General features: G+C 53.9%; 1 protein-coding gene across 1 annotated transcript; it reads right to left on the bottom strand.

Annotated features, from left to right (window-relative positions):
* Positions 1-4: 4 nt before the first annotated feature.
* LOC116186722 (AF4/FMR2 family member 4-like) lies at positions 5-539 on the bottom strand (the record flags this gene model as incomplete). Its single annotated transcript, XM_031514893.1, has 1 exon — positions 5-539. A coding segment is annotated over one exon (535 nt), but the record flags the coding sequence as incomplete, so codon positions are not given.
* Between the last annotated feature and the right edge of the window lie 3 nt (positions 540-542).

Here is a 542-nt window from a genome sequence, read left to right as displayed (position 1 = left end):
CGAATCTCTGCTGCTGTTGTTGTTGTTGCAGTTGCTGTTGGTGTTGCTGTTGCTGCTGATGATGATGAATCGTGGATATTTTCGGAGGACAGAGAACCAGCGTGCTCTTGTGATGATCTTTCTCGCCCCGTTGCAACTCCAACGTGAGCGGATTACTGTTGCACGACTCGCCGGTATTGTAAGCGCTCGAGCTGTCCTTTTCCTCGCCCGAGCTATTGCTCTTCGACGAGCAATACCATCTACCGGCCGACGTTTGATTCCCTTGGCCGGTTTGCGTGTATTGGATCACGGTGCTCGACGCAACGTTGATCGCGTTCGCGTTGGTCGAGGAAACGGTGGTGGTTTGAGACGTGGCAACAACGCTCGGCCGCTCGTGATGATTGTTGGAAGAATGACCATGCCAGTGGCGATGGTGCTCGTAAGGAGAGGAATATATCGGCTCGCTATCCGACTCCGGTATAGTTTCGTATATGTGCTCCGTTTCGCTCCACACGTGATTCGAGTACGCTTCTGCCAGTCTGACGGAGGGGGAGGAGGTCGTC

This window comes from Apis dorsata, unplaced genomic scaffold (genome assembly GCF_000469605.1).
Source record: "Apis dorsata unplaced genomic scaffold, Apis dorsata 1.3 scaffold_50777, whole genome shotgun sequence".
Taxonomy (NCBI): domain Eukaryota; kingdom Metazoa; phylum Arthropoda; class Insecta; order Hymenoptera; family Apidae; genus Apis; species Apis dorsata.
Note: the sequence above shows the minus strand (reverse complement) of the source record. Positions and strands in the feature narration are given on the sequence as shown.